We start from the raw sequence: 20,387 nt of genomic DNA, 5'->3' as shown, positions 1-20,387 counted from the left end.
TCACAACCGTCCTGCCATGCACGTGTACACCCTTGCAGCTTCCCCGAGTGAGGAGGGAAACTGCTGAAGGCAGCCTCAGCCACTCCGTGCTGGGTCCTTCACTCTGTTCTGACGTGTCCTGCCTCTCCTCTTTCCCCAGAGAGCTCCTGTGAGGACAAGCAGGCAGACCTGGTTTTCATTATCGACAGCTCCCGCAGCGTCAACACCCACGACTATGAGAAGGTCAAGGAGTTCATCGTGGACATCTTGCAGTTCTTGGACATTGGCCCTGACGTCACCCGGGTGGGCCTGCTCCAGTATGGCAGCACCATCAAGAACGAGTTCTCCCTCAAGACCTTCAAGAGGAAGGTCGAGGTGGAGCGTGCCGTCAGGAGGATGCGGCATCTGTCCACGGGCACCATGACGGGTCTGGCCATCCAGTATGCCCTGAACATCGCATTCTCAGAAGCAGAGGGGGCCCGGCCCCTGAGGGAGAATGTGCCACGGGTCATAATGATCGTGACGGACGGGAGGCCACAGGACTCAGTGGCCGAGGTGGCTGCAAAGGCACGGGACACGGGCATACTGATCTTTGCCATTGGCGTGGGCCAGGTGGACTTCAACACGCTGAAGGCCATTGGGAGTGAGCCCCACGAGGACCATGTCTTCCTGGTGGCCAACTTCAGCCAGATTGAGACGCTGACTTCCGTGTTCCAGAAAAAGCTGTGCAGTAAGTCCTGCTCCTCTGTGGCCCTTTTAGGAGACAGTCACTGGACTCATTCATTCATCTTCAAGTGCTCATTTTGTGCTACCGACTCCCACATTCTGTGCTGGCAGTCGGTGTTTAGCAAAGGCCAAGATAGACACAGTGTTCTCTTGGGGCTTATATTTTGGCCAAGGAGACAGATATTAAGTATCTAATTACACAAATAAGTGAGTAACTGCAGCTGTGACAGTGTAATGGAGGAAGAATTCAGGGCATGATGGCGCGAACAACCCCAGGACCTGACCTAGGCCGGGGTGTCGGGGCGCTTGCCCAGGGGGAGAGACATGCGAGCCCACACTGCAGAAGGAGCGAGAGTGGGTAGACCAGGTTTCCCTCCAGCACGTCGAGCTGCCTGGCATTCCCTAAGTTGGAATTTGTGAGTTGGAGTAGGACTGGGAACGAGGGCAGGAGTACTAACATAATTTCTGCTTGGGTGGTGTGGAATTTCAGGGCATTTTTGCCCCATGGTGGTGCTGGCAATGGATGCTTTCTCAACTGACAAAGAGGCCCAGTGTATTGGGAGGACCAGGGTGTGGTCCTGGCAGCTTCCCATCTGTTAAGGCTGCAGGTCCCCCTCCCACCTCCCCACTTCAGCAGGAAGATGCGTTCTTCTGTGTTGAGAGTTTTCATCCCTCTCTTGCTTTCTAACCCTCTTCTCCATAGGGCTTCTCTTTCCCTTCCTTCCTACACTGCTCCCGGTTACCCCAACCCTAGCTTCTGCCCCCACTTTTCTCAGCAGGGCAGCTCACTTGTCTCCCCAGTTTCCTTTCTCTTGCAGCTGCCTCCTTGTCCCTTCCTCCCCCAGGAGGGCAGGGGCCCAGGGTGCCAACCTAGGAAATGTGCAGCCTGACCTAGCAAACAGTGTCCCATCCTGCCTTGTCCACCCCTGGTGGTCTCTGTCCTCTCCAGCGACCATGTGTCTTTGATAGAGAAATAAAAGGAAATATCTGTTTTTAAATGACCAGTCGTTCCCCAGTGTATGAGTGGAGATTGAGCTTAAGAAGCAGACTCCTGGCCAGGCACAGTGGCTCATGCCTGTAATCCTAGCACTCTGGGAGGCTGAGGCGGGAGGATCACTCAAGGTCAGGAGTTCAAAACCAGCCTGAGCAAGAGCGAGACCTCATCTCTACTAAAAATAGAAAGAAATTAATTGGCCAACTAAAAATATATAGAAAAAATTAGCCAGCCATGGTGGCGCATGCCTGTAGTCCCAGCTACTCTGGAGGCTGAGGCAGGAGGATTGCTTGAGCCCAGGAGTTTGAGGTTGCTGTGAGCTAGGCTGATGCCACGGCACTCTAGCCCAGGCAACAGAGTGAGACTTTGTCTCAAAAAAAAAAAAAAAAAAAAAGAAAGAAAAAAGAAGCAGACTCCTCACCAATTCTGCAAGAGGGGGAACCTTCCCCTCCATGGGTGCTGGTGACCAGGTCTCAGATTGTGACAAACCCTAGACCTCCACAGTACAGGCATCAGGGAGGAAGAAGAACAGTGCAGTTTTTATGTATCTTAAACAAAATACCTTATTGAGCACTAACCCCCCAAAGCAGATACCCCATTCATTCTTGACTCCCGAGTCAAAAGATTTACTTAAAAAAAAAAATCAATGCCGTGAAGGAAAAATGAACTTTTCTTTGCAATGTCACTCGGAAAATGTTCAGAAGTGTCATTCCCCTGGCACCGCAGAGGGGCTGTGTTGTGGTGTGACGTGGCCTAAGTCAACTGGAAAACTTCAATCAGAACACACTGCAAACATTTTTAAGGTTTATGACTTTAAATGACTTCTGCAGAATTTATGTTCCCCCTTTCCTGGAAATATTAAAAGAGAAATTGGTTCCGTAACGGCTTTGACAGTTTATTCATTTGCGTTGGGAAATTTTAACGGAGGAGTTCTTTTGTAAGTGCTCTGTATTTGTCAGCCACTGGCAAGAGATACTATGATAGGGCTGTGGAGCGACACAGCAGGACTGACGCTGTGTCGTTTGAGCGTGAACTTGGCCATGCAAGGACCTTCTCTGTGTGCTTCATGGCAAGACAGCAAACTTATAATAATAAAAGGCAGTTTGGATTTTTTTTTCTCCTCCATCATCTTTGTTGTAATCTGGAAGCTCTAAGAAAACATCAGTATTACTCCGATGGCTCATGTGGCCTGGAAGTGAACTCCCCCGGGTTCCCCCCGCTCCTCCCCACTCTGCAGGAGCGGGGGGCCACGCTCTCCCCGCACTGCCAGGCTGTGCTGAGCAGACTCACCGACTGTCTTGAAAGGTTGAGGAGGCCCCAGGGCCGGCAGGAACTAACATTTATAAAGCACTTTCCCTCGTGCTTTCGCGTTTGATCCTCAGGAAAACCTGGGGAGTCAGGCAGCACGGTCTTTTCCCTCCCTTTGTACAGGTTTGTACACTTGTTAAGTGAAGCGTCCAAAAACAAACAGGCAGGAGGTGGTTCTGATGCCATATCTCTTCCTCATTTCACTCCCCTGCATGTCAAGAATTATAAATTCCTCTTTGTAGGTAAACCATTTTCTGATGGCAGCCTCCACAGTCCAGCCTTGCCAGGTTAACCTGCTTTGTGGTTGGCATGCACCCAAAATAGGTGACGCTCTGAAGGGAGCCTTTGCAGGGTGAAGAGGTGCAGCCTCCGGTTTCACAATGCTGACTGAGCCTCAGTTGCTTCATCTGTAAAATGGGGCTTTTACCTGCAGAGAGTAGATGTGTGAACAGGAGTTGTAAACTGTAGAGCCCTAATCAGTGTGCGCCATGTTTTATGTCATTGCCAGCAAACACACTGAGGACCGACAGGCTGGGCAAATGGCCTCAGTTTTGATCTGCATTCAGATGATCAGACAGGAGTTGTCATCTTCCAATCTGCAGATGACATCTCTGCAGTTTTGGAAGTCTCATTTGTTCCTTAAAGTGTGTATTGAGCTACTTCCTGATAATAGCTAATCTTGTCCTTTCTTGGTACTTTTTATACATTATTCCATTTAATACTTAAAACTGCCTTTTGAGGCAGGTACTATTATTATGCTTTTTTTTTTTTTTTAAGAGATAGGATCTCTTGCTCTGTTGCCCAGTCTGGCTTCAAAATCTTGAGTTCAAGCGATTCTCCCATCTCAGCTTCCTGAGTAGCTGGGACTACAGGCCCATGCCACTGCATCCAGCTCTATTAGCCTCATTTTCCAGAAGTGGAAACTGAGGCTTAGAAAGGATATGTAACTCCAGATAGCAGAGCTGGAGCTTGAGAGCCTCAGCTCTTACCAGGGCTGGTAAGAGGGCTCCAGGCAGGTGGAAAGATGTTCTCATTCCAGAGCAATGGGGTGTTTGCTATACAAAGTGTACACTTCAGAGGCCTCAGAAAGTCACCTTAGACCAGGGGAGCTTGAGCCAAAGAATGCCAGGCTCTGCCTAGGGGCTCCAGGAGAGCTTTGAAGTGGAGGTGATTATAATAATCGCTAATATTTATTGATATTAATATATGCATGTGTTGTTTTAGCTATTAGTATGTGTTAAGCCATTTTATCCATACAACAAACCTGTGAAGTAGGTGCTCTTATAATTCCCATTTTACAGGAAAGGAAATTGAGACCCAGAGAGGTTAAATAACTTATCCCAGGCCAGGCAGTCGTAGGGATAGAGTTGAGATGTGAGCCCGGGAATTTTGCAGGCGGAACTGAAAAGCAATGCTGTGTTTGCAGAGTGGAGGAGACAGGCAGTGCCCAGATGTGATCCAGATGGGACCTTTATCACACAGTGAGGAATTGACCTGGCTGTGGAGCCAGACTGCCTGGGGTGAGAGTCTTGGCTTTGGCTCTCTCTGGCCGTGTAGCCTTGAGCCTGTATACAGTGGTGGGTTTATACCCAAGGGCAGTGACTTCCCACACCAGCCACAGCAAGGGGGAATCCTGAGGCTACATTCTCAGGCCACCCCTGAGGCCACCAGAGAGACCTGGAGGCCAGGTGCCTGTGAATTGAGGTCTTGTCTACAAGATGACCCAAACCCCACCCATCCTGGGCTGCGTCATGTTTGCCACCCGGTTAGAGGGAAGAACACCGAGTCTAGGGGCTGGAAACGCTGACCCAAGAGCTCTGGTGATTCCTGGAAACCTGGGCAGGTCTGCTTTTAATTAGCCTCTAGGTGCCTGCTTTATCAGCCTTTCCAGGTATTTCAGAGCAAGGAGCCAAGCTGTTCCTGTCCTAATAGCTTCAGCCAACCCGGGCCAGGCCAGTTTAAGGCCCTAATAATGTTCCTAGGACACACCCTTCACCAGCTGGCCTGGGCAAAGTCCACGCTGGCTGCACCCCTTGGAGGCCCTGTGGTGCAGACGTGCAGTCTACCTACTCAGTGATTGCTCCTTTCGATACCTCCAGGCAGCCTCGCCACGGCGATCGCCCCTTTAGTCAGTCATACAATCATTAAAAAACACTCATGTCCATACTCCTAGCCAGAAAATCCAATCCCACCAATGACTTAGTCTGCTGATGAGTTATTCCTCTCCCCGACCCCCTACACACAAAGCCTGAGTGTAGACCCAGAAGGGCTTCTGAGAAATGAGGTTACTGGAGACAGGAAGGCACCTGGGCCCAGGTGCTCGGAGAGTCACTCAGCACTCGTCCATAGAGTTCTACAGAGGGGAAAGTTTTATTCTGTTTTAGTAATGATGACGGAGATTCTTTCAGTTGAAAGTATCAGAAATTCAACTTATCCACACGAGTAGAGTTTATATAAAAAAAGAAAAAAAAAAAAAGAAATTCAACTTGAACTTGCTTTAAAAGGGGGAGGGAGACTGTATTATACTATTCATGGCAGTAAGGATGGCAGGGTGAGTCATGGCCCCCACCCCTCCTTCCCCACTCTGCTCTCCTCCCTCTTGGGTCAACGGGCAGGAGGCCTGTCAGTCCTCCAGGGTCACTTGCCCTTGGTTTGAGCTCCCTTTGCTCAGTTCTAGTTCCTAAATGCCAATGCCAAGCACTCTGATTGTCAAACCCTGTACCAACCAACGGTGGCCGGGAGTGGGGCTGCCTCAGACCCCCCACGGCAGTTCCCACAGTTACCAGGCATTTGGAGTGAGAAGGAAGGGCAGGGTCTAGAAAAGGGGGGTGCTACACAAACTAAATAAGAGGTGTCGGTACTGAGGGTCCCTAAAGACCGTTCATGGCTTTGTCCTCCAGGTAAAGAAATAGGCCTAAAAGAGCCACCAGACTCACCTGAACTTGCCTCATTTGTTCAAGGTAGAGGGAACTGAACACGGGTTTTCTGGCCCCTGGCCCAGTGCTCGTTCCACTACACCAGACTGTGGTCTCTGATCTCCAATTTCTTTTATGGTATGTGGCCAAAATAAGCTGTAGGGACAAGCTGTCACTACAAAACCCTACATAATAATTCTTGTAATTTCCACGTTTGTTGAGTGACGAAAGTGGAGTTTGGAGAAATTAAGTCGTTCATGGAAGGTCAAAATAAGGTGTGAGCTGTGAGCTGTGAGCTGTCAGGAGGTCTGTTCCCAGTAGCCATCCCCTTCCCCACTGTGCTGCCTGCTGCCCAGCAGGTATCTTCTCTGCCCAACTCTGCCGTCGTCCTCTTTTGTCTGTTAGGGTCCAAGAATCCGGGCACCAGGCTCATCATGTGGGCCTCCCACCAGTGGGTGACTGCCATAGTTGGTCGCCTAGATGCTAGACTTCCTTTGTTCTGGAGGAAGACAGTGATGCGCTGTCAGTTCCTCAGGAATGTCCCTCTGCCCATGGGCGATCTGACTCCAGCAGTCCAGGAAAAGAAGAGAGCCTTCCAGGATGCAGAGCAAATGCAAATTAAAAATACGATAATGGTATTTTTTCCCTCATAAGATTGTCAAAAACTTGAAGTTTGATTGGACTATGTGCTGAAGTTTGGAGGAGGCGGGAATCGTCACTTTTGTCATTGCTGGTGTGAGCCATCTTGGAAGGCAGTTAGGCCACATCTATTTAAACTGAGACCCAGCCCTAGAGAAACAATTGCACATGTTCAAGAACATTCATAACAACATTGTGAAAGTGAAAAATGGGAAACCACCCAAATGCTGACCAAGGGGGAAATGGCTAAGGAAAATAAGGAACAGTCAAATGACCATGGATAAATCAATAGGGATACACTAGATCTAATGTATTTGGTCAAATCTAAGATACAGTTGATTTCCATTATTTGTGATAATTATGTTCTATAAAGTCACTGCAAACACTTGAATTAACGAATACTAAACTATTGCTTTTAGGGAAAGTCAATCCTTTTGTCACATTTTTGTCAACTGATCAATGCATATCTTTGTTTTATGTGTGTTTCTGTTTAAAGACATCTTATTTGATATATACTGTGGATTTGTTAACAGTGAACTCACAGCCAAGGACAGTGTAACTCGCACCTGAATGAAGCTTATCTAACACACATTTTCCCTGTGGGGCACATCGCAGTCTTCTTGCATTTAGGAACACTAGATAGCACTTCACCATTTTAAACAGCAAAATCACTGACAGAAAGTGCAAAAATGCAGAGAACATGGCACAAAGTAGACTGGGAAAAGGACACTTGTTTATAGCATGAGAGCTGAAATGAGAAGGCGGACTGCCACCTTGTTCCCCCTCAGCTGGGAACATCTGCATCAGGCTGAGCGTGTGCTTAAATGACTGTGAAAGTGCTGTGAGTATTGCCTTGCGGTTTCAAATAAATTTCAGTGAGTAGGCGAATTCACAAATACCGAGTCTGTGAATAATGAGGATCAACTGTATATGCCTTCACGTTTTAACATCTCTGAAGTTGGACTGCATTTTACATCACATGAAATAGTGCATGTACCAATATGGATAGAATCTGATTAATGTTGAGTGAAAACCAAGTTGGAACTATATATAGGATAAACCTACAGATATAAAATAAAATGCCACCATGCTTTTGCTTTGCTATAAAATGGTTAACAGGTTTCTCGAGCATTCCCCAGGCAATGAGCAGTGTTCTCAGCACTTTACCATCTTAATTAATTTAATCCTCACATGGTCCTTATGAGCGAGGTGCTATTTTTATCCCCTTCTTATATAAAGAGGTTGAGAAAATTGCTAAGGTCACACACACACACACACACACACACACAAAAGATGTTGTTTTTCACTCTGAAGTAAAAATGACTGATTGGATTTAATCTACAAACTTTCCAAGTGTTATTTGTGTTCTAACAAGAACTAAAACACAATCATAAACTCAGAACAATACCTTCTAAATTGTATTGCTATGAAATAAAACAGTTTTACTCCCTTAGTTCATGTATTGCTCTTACGTTGATGTAAAGAGACATATACTTATGATGGATTTCATCAGTAGCTGAGTTTTTCTAAGCCCTGGATTAATGGAATTGTTCTTACCTTTTGAGAGCCACTTTTATTTTAGTGTCATAAAAATATATTTCTACATATAGACATCTTTTTTGTTTATGAGAACACTCGAATAGCTTGCTCTGTTAATACTGATGTTTGCTAATTTTAAATATGGCCAAGTTGTATTACATTGAATAAAGTCATAACTTAAGATGAAAAAACAATGAGAATTTTTATGAGCTTCACCCAGACTTAGGCAGGAACCAGTGTGTCTGAAAGCTGAGGTACATCAGCACTAAATGCAGAAATATTTCAAATTGAGACAAAGATTATGGAGACATGAAACATATGAATGCATTTTTTATTCCAAAATTTTTTGTGTGCTTTTGCATATTAAAAAAAATCACATTACTCTTGAGATTTATGATCCTGAAAACTGTTGGTTCTTTAACACATCCTTGTTTTTCTAATAGCTTTTCTTCCAACCCCATGGCTGCTTACTGAAAATCCACAATGTAGCCGCAGCCCTCTCTGATGTCAGCAAACTTTTCAGCTCCCTTCGCCCACCCAATGGGTATTATTAAGTTGAACTGAAAATTTCTAGGTCAAAAATGTGCAGGTCAAAAACAATTGGGTATCAGCACTTTCATGTGGTTCGGCCTAACACTATTTCCCCTTCACCTTACATAGTCCTGTATCTATCGGTATGTCGCTGATGGCATTTGTCTAGACCCATCTTGTCTATCCTAGACTGTGAACCCCCGTGACGGTAGGGGCTGCAGCTTGGTTCTCTTTGGGACCGGCCGTCTCCTTCGCAGAGCAGGCTCTGAAATAACGTCTGCTGGGTGGGATGAAGTTAGAGGAGGCATCGCTGCTCACCGACCTTCCCTGTCTTCCCTTTCAGCGGCGCACATGTGCAGCACCCTGCAGCATAGCTGCGCCCACTTCTGCATCAACACCCCCGGCTCTTACGTCTGCAGGTGCAAACAAGGATACATTCTCAACTCGGACCAGAAGACGTGCAGAAGTAAGATTGCTTTGCTATTTGTACTCCTCTCCTCTTCTCTCTTCTTTTGCCTGGGCTCACTTTATGCCTCTGTGGCCCTTCACCCAACCCCGTTTCCATAGCAGGCCATCAGGAAGAGTTGGAAGGGTAGCGGAGGCACCTTCTCAGAAACAGCCTCTTTGAATGCGTGAGCTGGTCTTCTCCACCTCCAGGCTCATTGCGTAGGGGAGTACTGGAGAGCCTTTTCACTTGTCTTTATTAACTGTACCCCGAGGAGTTGTTTCCATATTTTATTCTCTTAGGAGGAGTTATTCACATTAGCTAGGAATGATCATGCAGGTGTGCAGGGATCCAGTCGCTTTGGCGAGGGACACTTTATAGGTCCCTTAAATTCAAGAAAAGGGTAAACAGATATAAAGTGTTAGAACTCACATTCTCTTTTTTGCCAAGCCCAAAGACCAGACAGTATACTGATGTTTGTGCCAATACCAGGTAATCCTCCCCTTAAAGGAGAGAATGAGCCAGGTGCTGAGTATTGTGCTCTTATTTTTTTTGTTGTTTTAAGTCGTGAGTGAAGCCACTGTGTTAACCCACAGACAGCCAGGCCACCAAAGCAAGGCCTGGGGAAAAGCGGTCCACATGGAGGCACATAAAACTCAGCTAATCGGACGTGCAGCTCATGCGATGCGGAACTGCTATTGCACCGCATGGCAAGCAACTAAGCATTAATGGAAAGCGGTTTGCACAAATGGCTGTAATTAGTATCGCATTTAAACAGCCGAGCTACAGTTTCCATTTTTCCTCTCACTTTGCAGTTTCAGGGTTGAGCGGTTGGCTGGAGGCCTCCCTGTCCCCCAAGATGAGGTAACATCTGCTTGACCCTCTGGTTCTGTGGCCTGTGGAATCCGAAAGCCCCCCAGACTGTGAATCCCAGGGGGCTCTGAGTTCGTAGGCTCCTCCCAGACCCCAGGACCCCAGGTCTCAGAATGCAGCCTGAACCAGCCTCATCTTCCGACTGAAGATCGGACACTTCTTCAGTTTCCAAAACAAAAATCACTCGCAGCAAATACTCGTGGGTTTAATAGAATTTGCTGAAGAACTAGCGGAAAGGCTACCTCACATGCTGCTCACGTGTTGTCAGGAAACAACCTGCACATCTCTTTTACACGTTTCCCCCAGGAGGCTTCTTTGCACATCTCTGCAGAGTCCTCAGCCTCCTACCGTCTTGCCCACTCGCTTCCTGCCCTTCCCTTCGTAGGAGCATGAGGAATTGCTCTCCCTGTCCCAACCCCAGAGATTGACTGGCTTCTGGGAATCTGCTGATGTTCATTTTCCATGGGCTGGCCTAGCCAAGCTGGAGGAATTCTGACACTAGTGAATGAAAAACAAAGCTCCCCCTGGTTCCAAGAGCAAGGCCTTCCCCAGGCACCAGGGTTTGCCAGGCCCTGCCGGGGCCCACCGTGGCACCGATGTCCCTGGGCTCCCGGCGGTGCTGCTCTGGCCTCGGCTCCCTCCTGCGTGACCCGGGCTGTGGCGCAGAAGAGAGTGAACCGCCTGCTGACTGGGTGGAGGAGAGGGAGGCCAAGGCGCAGGAGGGACCGGTGCCCAGGGCAAGGGTTCTCAAACTTCAGTAACTCAGAATCAGCCAGGAAGCCGACTCCTGGGCCTCCACCTTGGAGATTCTGAGTCTGTGGTCTGGATTGCAGTGAGCTGACAGGTGGCTGCCACACTCTGAGGTCCACGGGCCTCGGGCGGCGAGGGGACCCACAGAGGGGTTTAGCAAAGCTCTGCCGTCCCATCGGACCCAGCCCCCTGTACCCTCACGCAGTCGAGCCGTCTTTACCTTCAGTGCCAGGCTTAGCTTAATACACGCACCCTGATAAAGAGCGGGTCTTTCTTTCAGAAGATAATGCTGATAAATCTTGCCTTCCTGCAATTGCTGTACCAGCGGCCATGGGGTAAAGAGCAGGGCCTTTAGAGCCCGCAGATCTGGTTTGAATCCTGACACTTTCACCTACCGGTGGTGGTTGTCTCACCCTGAACTGGTTATTTAAACTCTTTGGCTCAATATGCTCACCCATAAGATAGCAAGGGTGGTAGCAAATCAATACCTATCTCATTGATAGGTGCTTGTTGGTCCTGTTTTTGGTCTGGGGGACAGTTAATAGCTGTGCCAAGGGGAGGCTGGCAGGGACCGGTCCCTGCTAACACTGAGAGAAACTCACTGTGGGCCTGGAGAGGAACAAGACACAGCTATTAATATTTCCATTTCTTTTCCTATCCTGGGTGCAGCTGGATAATCTCCTAGACGGAGAGGGATGCGGCTACACCTCCTCCCTGAGGCACCTCTCAGTCCCTAAGAAGTGCTTGCCATTCATTCTTCCATATACTTGTTGATTGGTTCCTTTTTTTTTTTTTTTTCATTTACGACATATTTACGAGCACATCAGATGTGCCAGACAGCATGCAAAGTACTGGAAATAAAATAGTGAATAAATCAGCCATGCTACTTCTCTTTTGGAGCTCACATTCTTGCCTGGGAGTGAATCGAATAAATAACCAAGATAACCAAAATGGATTGCAGCCCATGCCCAGCTTGCTGTACGGCACATGAGGTTGGGCCTAACTATAGCCACTTCTTAAGTGTTTACCCTGTGCCTGGAGCTCTCCTGAGTGCTTTGTATCTGTTATCTCATTTAATTCTCACAATGAGCTCTTTTTTTTTTTTTTTTTTTTTTTTTTTTTTTTTTTTTTGAGACAGAGTCTCACTCTGTTGCCCAGGCCAGAGTGCCGTGGTGTCAGCCTGGCTCACAGCAACCTCAAACTCCTGGGCTCAAGTGATCTCTTCTGTCTCAGCCTCCGAAGTAGCTGGGGCTACAGGCATGTGCCACCATGCCCGACTAATGTTTTCTATATATTTTTAGTTGGCTGATTAATTTCTTTCTATTTTTAGTAGAGACGGGGTCTCGCTTTTGCTCAGGCTGGTCTCGAACTCCTGAGCTCAAACCATCCACCCGCCTCGGCCTCCCAGAGTGCTAGGAGACAGGTGTGAGCCCATGCACCCGGCCTCACAATGAGCTCTTAAAGTAGGTTTTATCATTCTCATTTTACAGATAACAAAAAAAGGAACAAAAAGGTTAGACATTTTATTCAAGACCATGTGGCTGGCAATGTAACCAAACCAGAATCTAAATTCTGTTATGTCCTCGCTCTTAGCCACTGCTTGATACTGTCTGATGACCCTGGAGGGCCCCCAGATGACAGCAGGGCAACCCTTCCACCAGAGAACCTTCTCCAAGCCCAGGAGGACAGACAGGTTCTACAGTCCTTTAATCCTGGGGAGACTTGGAATTAATTCACTAGGACTAACATTCGACTGATTGTTATTTCCCAAGTCCACTGTCAACAACTGCTATGCTGCTGTCATTGCACAAAATGATTGTGGAAAGGCCTTTTCAGCAATTGCCTTCAAATATTGCCTTCACACCCACACCCACACACACACACACACACACACACACACACACACACACACACACTAGATGTACCATATATATCTCCACCACTTTCTATTTGTACTTTGCCTGTGTGGAGAGAGGAAGCAGACACAGTTAATTCATAGATTCTTTGAGTGGTAAAGGACCCTGGCTATTAGGCTTCTAGCTCTCTCTCCCATACAACCTCAGAATTCTGTCCCTTCCCAGTGTCCCAAATGGGCGATGGTTCTTGAGAACCAGGTCATTACAAAGCACCTGGATATCATATCCATGCAGCTTGGACCAGTGGTTGAGCTGAAATCCTACTCTCTATAATTTCCACCTGTGATGCTATTGCTGCCATCTGAAGCCATTTACCAAAAAGTTATTTTTTAAATCCAAATAAAAAAAGAAAGCCCTTCAATTATTGAACAGTGTTATTCCCACACCACCCACTCCTATCAATTTTCTCTTTTTCAGGGGAAAAAAACCATCTTTAGGCAACCTGGTTTTGGCTTTTTTCACTGTCCAGGTATCCCTATTATGGGTGGACACTAGTTGTCTCAAAAGTGCCTTCCCATTAAAAGACTAGATCAAATGTGTTAAAGAATCTTACCTTCCGTCATTTCTTGGTCTTTTGGCTAAGATCAAGTGTAGAATATTACCTTCCAAGTTCTGCTCATATGGACAATTTTGAATGCATTAGAGATCAATATTGTGGATTCCCTCTGCCTTTCAAAAAGTCTTCCCTACACAATACCATTATATGATATATGTAAAAGCATTAGCATAATGTTAGAACAATATAAATTTATGTTCTTGGAATATACTTAACCAAGGAGGTGAAAGATCTCTACAAAGAGAACTACGAAACACTGATGAAAGAAATCTCAGATGATACAAACAAATGGAAAAACATATCTTGCTCATGGATTGGTAGAATCAACATGTTAAAATGTCCATACTACCCAAAGTGATTTACAGATACAATGCACTCCCCATCAAAATACCAACATCATATTTCACAGATCTAGAAAAAATAATTCTATGCTTTGTTTGGAACCAGAAAAGAGCCCAAATAGCCAAAGCAATCTTAAGCAAAAAGAACAAATCTGGAGGCATCACATTACCAGACTTCAAACTATACTACAAGGCTATAGTAACCAAAACAGCATGATATTGGTACAAAAATAGAGACACAGACCAACAGAATGGAACAGAAAACTCAGATATAAAACCATCCACATACAGCTAACTGATCTTTGACAAAGCAGACAACATTATACACTGGGGAAAAGAATCCTGATTCAATAAATGGTGCTGAGAAAATTGCATAGCCATGTGGAGAAGAATGAAGCAGGATCCATATCTCTCGCCACTCACAAAAATTAATTCAAGATAGATAAAATACTTAAATGTAAGGCATGAAACCGTAAGAATACTAGAAGAAAATGTCGGAAAAACTCTTCTAGATATCAGCCTAGGCAAAGAATTTATGAAGAAGACCCCAATGGCAATCACAACAATAAAAATAAATAAATGGGACTTGATTAGATTAAAAAGCTTCTGCACAGCCAAGGAAATAATCAACAGAGCAAATAGACAGCCTACAGTAAGGGAGAAAATATCTGCAACTATACATCTAATAAAGGACTAATAACCAGAATGTACAAAGAACTGAAGCAAATCAACAAGGAAAAAATCAAACAACCCCATCAAAAAGTGAGCAAAAGACATGAGCGGAAGCTTTTCAAAAGAACATAGACAAATGGCCGATAAACATATGAAAAAATGCTCAATGTCATTAATCATCAGGGAAATTCAAATTAATGAAATGAATTATCATAATTGGTATCACATTAATATCACAATGAAATATCACCTTACCCCTGTTAGAATGGCTTTTATTCAAAAGTCCAAAAACAATATATGCTGGTGTGGATGCAGAGAGAAAGGAATAGCTCTACACTGTTGTTGGGACTGCAAATTAGCACAACCTTTATGGAAAACAGTATGGAGATTTCTCAAAGAACTAAAAGTCAACCTACCATTTAACCCAGCAATCCCACTACTGAGTATTTACCCAAAGGAAAAGATGTGATTTTATATATATATATATATACATATATATATATATATATATATATATATACACACACACCTTTACTTGAATGTTTATTGCAGCACAATTCACAATTGCAAAGATGTGAAATCAACCTAAGTGCCCATTGATTCATGAGTGGATTAAAAAAATGTGGTATATGTACACCATGGAATACTACTCAGCTATGAAGAAGGATGACTTAATGCCTTTTGCAATAATTTGGATGGAACTGGAGACCATTATCCTAAGTGAAGTATCTGAAGAATGGAAAAACAAACACCGCATGTGCTCACTATTAAATTGGAACTAACCTATGAGCACACATGTGCATAGAGGGGAGTAAAACTTAGAGGAAATCAAGCAGGGGTGAGGGGGCAAGAGTGGATGGGCAATAGCCTACTTAACAGGTTAAGGATGATGAGCACACTTGTGACCATGACTCAAGCATTATAAAAGTGATCCATGTAACCAAAAATATTTGTATCCTACAATATTACAATACTTTGAAATAAAAATTTTAAAAAAGCTTATATTCTTTCCTTACCCCATTTAAAAATAGGAGAAAAAAACCTCATGAAATATGCCCCTCTTCACATGCCTGTTTCCCCATACTATTCCCTTCCCCTTGAATTATTTTTCTGCTAGCAAGAAAGAACTTTATCTTGTTCCTTTTTCTTTCTTTATTTTTTTAAATAAGGAATTTTTTCTCCCTTCTAGAACATTTAATCTATCTGGAAGCTAATGAAAGGGCAACATTTAGAAAACTTCAGTTGGCAGAAAAGATAAACTTTCTTGTCCAGTTTTTGATTTTTTTTCCTCTCTCAAGAACCATACCAAATGAATTTTACTGCTTTAATTCCTTGGAAATTTTCCTAACATTATTTTTCCCAAGCTACATAAGTGACTGAAGAGCCTTTGTGATTTAGCCTTTATGTTAGAGTTTAAACAAGGAGCATGACCCAGAAAAACAGTCACATTATTAGAGAGAGAAAGGAAAACTATAACCAACATCTTTTATGAATTTGGGTACAAAAATTCTTAACAAAATTTTAGCAAATAGAATCCAACAATATATAAAAAGAATAAGACATCAATACCAAATGGAGTTTATTTCAAGAATGCAAGGTTGTTTTAACATTCAAAAATCAATCAATGTAATTCACTATATTAACAGACTAACAAAAGAAAAATCATACATCATCTCAGATGCAGAAAAAGCATTGGATAATACCCACTATTCATTCATGAGAAAACTTTCAGCAAACTAGGAATAAAATGGAAATCCCTCAACCTGATAAATAGCATTATGAGAAAATCTATAGCTAACATCATACTCAAAGTTAAAAGACTAAATGATTTCCTCCTAAGATAAAAAACAGGACAGTATAAGGAACAAAACTCACCACTTCTATCAACATTGTATTTGAGGGTCTAACTGGTGTAATAATGAAAGAAAAAGGAGTTAGAAGTCATACAGATTGGGAAGGAAACAGTAAAACTGTCTTTATTCACAGACTATGTGATTGCCTTTGTAGAAAAGCTGATGGAATTGTCCAAAAAGCTACTAAAACTAACAAATGAGTTTAGCAAGGTTGCAAAATAAAAAGTCAATATAAAAATTACTTCATTATATTTCTGTATATTGGCAACAAAAGTCAGAAATAGAGATTTTAAAATGCAATTTATAATAGCATAAAATATGTAAATTAGGGATAAATTTAAAAGATATGTATGACCTATACATTGAAAAGTACAAAAGGTTTCTGAGGTAAATGAAATATAACTTAAATAAATGGGGAAGTATACCATACCATGGCTTGGAAGACTTAATATGGCCAAGATGCCAGTTCCTTTCAAATTGATTTATAGATTCAAGGCAATCCCCATCAAATTCTAGCAGACTTTTTTTTAGATATTGACAACCTGATTCTAAAACATAATGATAGCTGGGCATGGTGGTGAGCATCTATAGTTCCAGCTACTTGGGAGGCTGAGGCAGGAGAATCCCTTGAGCCCAGGAGTTGGAGGTTGCAGTGAGCTATGATAGAGCCACTGCACTGCATGTAGCCTGGGTGACAGAGTGACACTCTGCCTCTAAAAATAAAATAGTCAAATACAGTCAATCTCATTATTCCCAGTAGTTATGCTCTATAAAATATCCATGAACATTAAATTAGCAAATACTGAATAATTCTCCTAGAGGAAATACAGGATTAGATTCCTGAGAGCTTCTGGTCACAACATTCATCAATCAGTACATCACCTTATTTGATGTGTTTTTCTTTTTAAAGACGCCTTATTGAGTGTATATTGCTGATTCATTAACATTGAACTTATAGCCAACAGCACTATTATTCTTGCCTGAATGAAGCTTATTTAACGTACATATTTTTTCTGTAAGGTACATCGCAGCCTTCTTGCACTTAGGAACACTAGACAATACTTCAGCACTACTCTTGGGGGCTATTTTATTTTATTTTTTATTTTATTTATTTATTTCTTTTGAGACAGAGTCTCACTTTGTTGCCCAGGCTAGAGTGAGTGCGGTGGCGTCAGCCTAGCTCACAGCAACCTCAAACTCCTGGGCTCGAGCAATCCTGCTGCCTCAGCCTCCCGAGTAGCTGAGACTACAGGCATGCGCCACCATGACTGGCTAATTTTATATATATATATTTTTAGTTGGTCAATTAATTTCTTTCTATTTTTGGTAGAGAAGGGGTCTCGCTCAGGCTGGTTTCGAACTCCTGACCTGGAGCAATCCACCCACCTCGGCTTCCCAAAGTGCTAGGATTACAGGCGTGAGCCACTGCGCCCGGCCTTCAGGGCCATTTTAAACAGGGATAGATTTTTAAAAGATTGACCATATCAAGTGTTGGCAGAGTTGGGATCTGGAACTCTCAGACACTACCAGGGATTATATAAATTGGTCCAGTCACTTTGCAAAACAGTTCAGCAGTTTCTTACAAAGTTATTGACCTACCATATGACCCAGCCATTTCACTTGTAGGTATTTACTCAAAAGAAATACAAGTTTATGTCCGAAGATTGGAACACAAATGTTCATATCAGCTTTACTTGTATTAGTAACAGCCCCAAACTGCAAACAACCCACAGATCCATCAGCAGGTGAATGGGTAACACACTGTGACACTTGCATACAACGTAATACTACTCAGCGAGGGAAAGAATGCACTACTGACGCATGAAGCAGCCTGGATGCATCTCCGAATAACCATGTTGAATGCAAAGAACCAGGCTGGAAAAAGTACTTACCGTGTGATTCCATTTATATAAAATTTTAGGAAATGGCTCCTAATCAATAATGACAGAGAACCGATTAGCAGGTGCCTGAAGCCGAGGGAAAGGGCAGGTGCGGGAAACTTTGGGGGTGAGGACTATGCTCATTATCTTGTGGTGCTGATATACCGATATGCCAATTTATCAAATTGTACAGCATAAATATGTGCCGTTCATTGTATGCCGGTTATAACCCAGTAATGCTGATCTGTATTAATCACAGCAGGATATGAAAGATGCAAACAGTGGACAATTCTAATCAGTTCTGTCGATTCAGTGTGTTTCTTATGCTCACAGAATTAATTAGGAGACCACAGCGACAATCTCAGCCCCGGGGAGGAGTTTTTGACATCAGATGAGTGGGGCGGGGTGGGGACGGCAGTAATTGAGACTGGCAGATAGCTCCTGCAAGGAAATCTGGTTTTGAGGGCACACTGATGGGTCCAGGAGGGAGCCCACCCAAGTGGTTGGGTGCAGCTGGAGATGGAGAATGCAAGTTCAAGGAAAGGGCCTGGGTGGGACGTGCTTGGTGGTGGTCATTGACCCTGAAAATGGATGGAATCTTGGAGGGAGAAAGGGGGTGGGGAAAGTGAAGGTCAGGGTGTGAGCTTCGGCTAGCTCACGGTCAGAATGTGGAGCAAGAGTAGAAGGGTGAACAAGCTGCGCTCACATGCAAAGCAGCCACCTTAGCCACTCAGGCAACAGCGACGTCCCGGAGCTGGTGCTAGGACGGCCAGCAGCAGACGCAGCGGGCTTGCTGAGCAGCGGGATGCAGTCCTCGCTGCCTCTGAGCCCTGGCTGCTGGGCTGGAGCATGCAGTTTGCTCACCCTCTGGCTGTGCCAGGGCACAGGGTTTTATTAAAAAGAAAAAAAGGAATCTGGGATGATTAGAAGAACCCCATGGGAGAAATGAACTGACTAAATGTGAGTGGAAAAGTGCCAATTATGAAAGAATTATACACGTCATGGGAAAACGAGCTTGAACCTTCTACAGCTTCTCCTCTGCTTTGCTATTTTCATGAGCACGCAGACAAGTGGTTCTCAAAGTGCAGTCCCCTGGGCAGCAGCATCAGCTTTGCAGAGAACGTATTTATTAGCAATGCAAGTTCCCAGGCCTTCCCTAGACCTACGGAATCAGGACCTCTGGGGGCGGGGCCCAGGAATGTGGGTTTTCCCAAGCCCTCCGGGGAGTTCTGATGTCCGCTCCAGTTTGAGGACCATTGACTGAGACATTTTAAACCAGATCTCTCCCTGGGAGAGTCCAATCAGGTGGGGGTTTGTATTAAGAACATAACAATGTGACAACTGTTTGGAAATTGAAAAGCGCTCTGCAAGAGTAGGGCATTGTTCACATTTGTTTATTATTTTGATCAACCTCATCCAGTCAGATTTACCTATATTTTAAAGCTTTGTTTTGAGCACGTCCCCCTTCCTCCTTTTTCCTTCCCCAAAGAAACCCAGAATCTTGCTAGTGAATAGGAGAGTTGATTGAAAAAGAATTCAGCTGCTGGGGGTAAGGAGGAGATCGGGAACAGCTGGAGCTTGCCTGTGACATTGGGCTTGTTTTGTTTCTTCTTCTTCTTTTTTTCAGTGTAGCAGCATTAGGCCGATGACTCATACTTACTGTTGAAAGTCTTTAAATCCAAACTGCAGTTGTCAAAATAAGATTAGTGCTCTCAGACATCATGAAAGAAAGGGGATGGTCCCTAAAATGCAGGCTTGGGTTTTGCCTGCATTCGTGGAGCCCTAACTCTGAGTAAGCTTTCTGGGGGGAGCAGGCAGAGACCCCATTGTTCCCCTGGCGAGCGCAATAACAACCCTAATCACACATTTCTCTTTCTCTCTTGCTGTGATAAATAATTTCTGATTTCTGAATCCCAGGTTAAATACCGGCAGGAACTATAAAAAGTAGAGAGTGTCTTGTAAAGGTGTTCATTTGCTTTAATTCCAAAGGAGAGATCAAACTGTCGTTGGTATTGACGGCATACAGTGTGGCTTGTCTAAAATTCTGAAAAGTCCATAAAAACCCTTTGATTTAGCCTTGGCTGATGTCGTCCACAGCAGCCACAGTCTTTGTCCCATGCTCCCCTTGTCCAGTGTAACCAGATGAAAGTTCTCAAGTTCTCTGGGCTGAGATGTAGGCGCCAGGGTTTCCAGGTCACAAATGAAGGAAAGCACTTAAACACAGGGTGCATGGGAGCCTCTGGGAGACACCGTGGATGGATTTGAGCACAGCTTTGTCAGCTCTTAGCTAACAAATCCTCCCTAATTAGTTTCACCTGGGAAGACTGAGTTCCCGTCCCTTGTAAAATTCTCCAGGAACTGAAAGAAGCAAACAGATTTTGCTGTCAGCTATGTGCTAATGGTTGCCCTCTGGCAGGGCATAGCTTGAACTTGGCCAGATCTTTGTTTGTAAGATTCAAAATTTGCCTAC

The 20,387-nt window shown here is 44.4% G+C and overlaps 1 protein-coding gene across 2 annotated transcripts in view; it reads left to right on the top strand.

Moving 5' to 3' along the window:
* Positions 1 to 20,387, top strand: part of MATN2 (matrilin 2) — a 137,124-nt gene that overhangs the window by 49,831 nt on the left and 66,906 nt on the right. For both annotated transcript variants that reach the window (XM_020288930.2, XM_020288932.2), the window contains exons 3-4: positions 140 to 709; positions 8,975 to 9,097. In XM_020288930.2, the coding sequence (XP_020144519.2) occupies positions 140 to 709; positions 8,975 to 9,097 (693 nt within the window). The remainder of the gene's footprint in view (positions 1 to 139; positions 710 to 8,974; positions 9,098 to 20,387) is intronic.

This window comes from Microcebus murinus, chromosome 7 (genome assembly GCF_040939455.1).
Source record: "Microcebus murinus isolate Inina chromosome 7, M.murinus_Inina_mat1.0, whole genome shotgun sequence".
Taxonomy (NCBI): Eukaryota; Metazoa; Chordata; class Mammalia; order Primates; family Cheirogaleidae; genus Microcebus; species Microcebus murinus.
This window is presented reverse-complemented; position numbering and strand designations above follow the sequence as displayed.